The sequence below is a fragment of the Mandrillus leucophaeus genome, unplaced genomic scaffold, assembly GCF_000951045.1.
Source record: "Mandrillus leucophaeus isolate KB7577 unplaced genomic scaffold, Mleu.le_1.0 Scaffold2, whole genome shotgun sequence".
NCBI classification, from domain to species: Eukaryota; Metazoa; Chordata; class Mammalia; order Primates; family Cercopithecidae; genus Mandrillus; species Mandrillus leucophaeus.
In genome coordinates this window covers 7070067-7071542 of record NW_012102031.1, presented here as the reverse complement: position 1 = coordinate 7071542, position 1476 = coordinate 7070067, and the positions used below count along the sequence as shown (strand labels likewise).

General features: G+C 52.8%; 1 protein-coding gene across 2 annotated transcripts in view; it reads right to left on the bottom strand.

Annotated features, from left to right (window-relative positions):
- The window catches only part of MYH9 (myosin, heavy chain 9, non-muscle), an 89652-nt gene that overhangs the window by 29024 nt on the left and 59152 nt on the right, over positions 1-1476 (bottom strand). For both annotated transcript variants that reach the window (XM_011978946.1, XM_011978945.1), the window contains one exon: positions 84-315. In XM_011978946.1, the coding sequence (XP_011834336.1) occupies positions 84-315 (232 nt within the window). The remainder of the gene's footprint in view (positions 1-83; positions 316-1476) is intronic.

Sequence of the window (1476 nt, the reverse complement as noted above, 5' to 3'; positions counted from 1 at the left end):
GGGTGCTTTTGTTGGGGAGACAGACGGGCTGAGCGCCCCACACCACGGTGCCCCGCCCGGGCCACCCCACCAGGCGGCCGCACCTTCTTCTCGTGGTTGGGGATGATGCAGCGGACGAAGTTGGGGTTGGTGTTCCTGAGCGTGGCCATCAGCTTGGCCAGCTGCTCCTTGTAAAGCTGCCCCACGGTACGGAACATGCCCTTCCGCGTCTTGAAGGCACCGGGCAGCGCCGTCTCCGACATGCCGGCCACCTGGTCCAGGCCAATGATGCGGTCCACTGTGGAGACCACAGAGACCAAGTGAGTGCCCCCGCAGCTGCACCCAGAGGAGGGGGAGCACGCAGGAGAGAGAAACAGGCACACATGGGACAGGAAAAGAGGAGACAGAATGAAACAACAGGACCCTTTCCACTTGGAGCCTACACAGGGTGCTAAGGTCATCCCCAAACACAGCAGAAAGCCAAGAGGGCTGCAAAGGCACTGGGCTTGTCTCTCAGGGAGCCATGCGTCTGCCACGGCCACCTCACCTTCCCATCACCTACCTTCCGCCACTCTCGAAGCTCTTATTTCCAAAAAGACTCAATGAAGCTAGTCAAGTATTTTGGAATAGTGAGAATTCTACTAGCCTGTCTCTAAGGAGGGGTGTGAAAACCTGGCTTACGGAATCCTGCTGTCCTATGGTCACAGTTAGAAAAAAAAAATCAGTATCTTGAATTCTCACTGACCCTGTCGTAAAAGCACCAGGCTAGGAGTCAGGAGGCGGAGATTGGAGCCACCCTGTCACTGTCTGCAGAACTCAGCAGGGTCCCCTCTATGTCTACGCAGACATCTCAGGAAGAGAGAGCTCCAAAGAACCGCTCTTGATCATAAATACTCCAAAGTTTAGGGATCTCTTCACGTCCTTGTATTTCATTTTGTCTCCTGGTGCACGGGTCTTTCTCATGTTAACCGACCCTCAAGGGAAGCAGCCCCTAGCACTGGAACTCACGCCCAGTAGCAATTAAACCAACTGCATCCTCCAAGGTAAAAAACAAGCCAAACCAAAGTGGCCAGTGATTTGAGATCAGTTTAAGCAAGAGCTAATGTTAAATGTGAAGTCTTCCATTACTGGATGTCAAAGTGAAGAATACTGACGAAGCCCGTTTTGTATTCCTTCACGGCCAGGTTACTATTATTTACTTGAAGACAGCAAAAAGGATGCTTGCTTAAGACAGAAGCCAGGAGTGTGGATGGAGCCTACAGACCAGTCAATTAAAATGGGAGGTGGCTGGGAGTGGTGGCTCGTGCCTGTAATCCCAGCACTTTGGGAGGCTGAGGCAGGTGGATCACCTGAAGTAAGGAGTTCGAGACCAGCCAGGCCAACATGCTGAAACCCCATTTCTACTAAAAATACAAAAATTAGCTGGGCGTGGTGGCAGGCGCCTGTAATCCTAGCTACTTGGGAGGCTGAGGCAGGAGAATCGCTTGAACCCGGGAG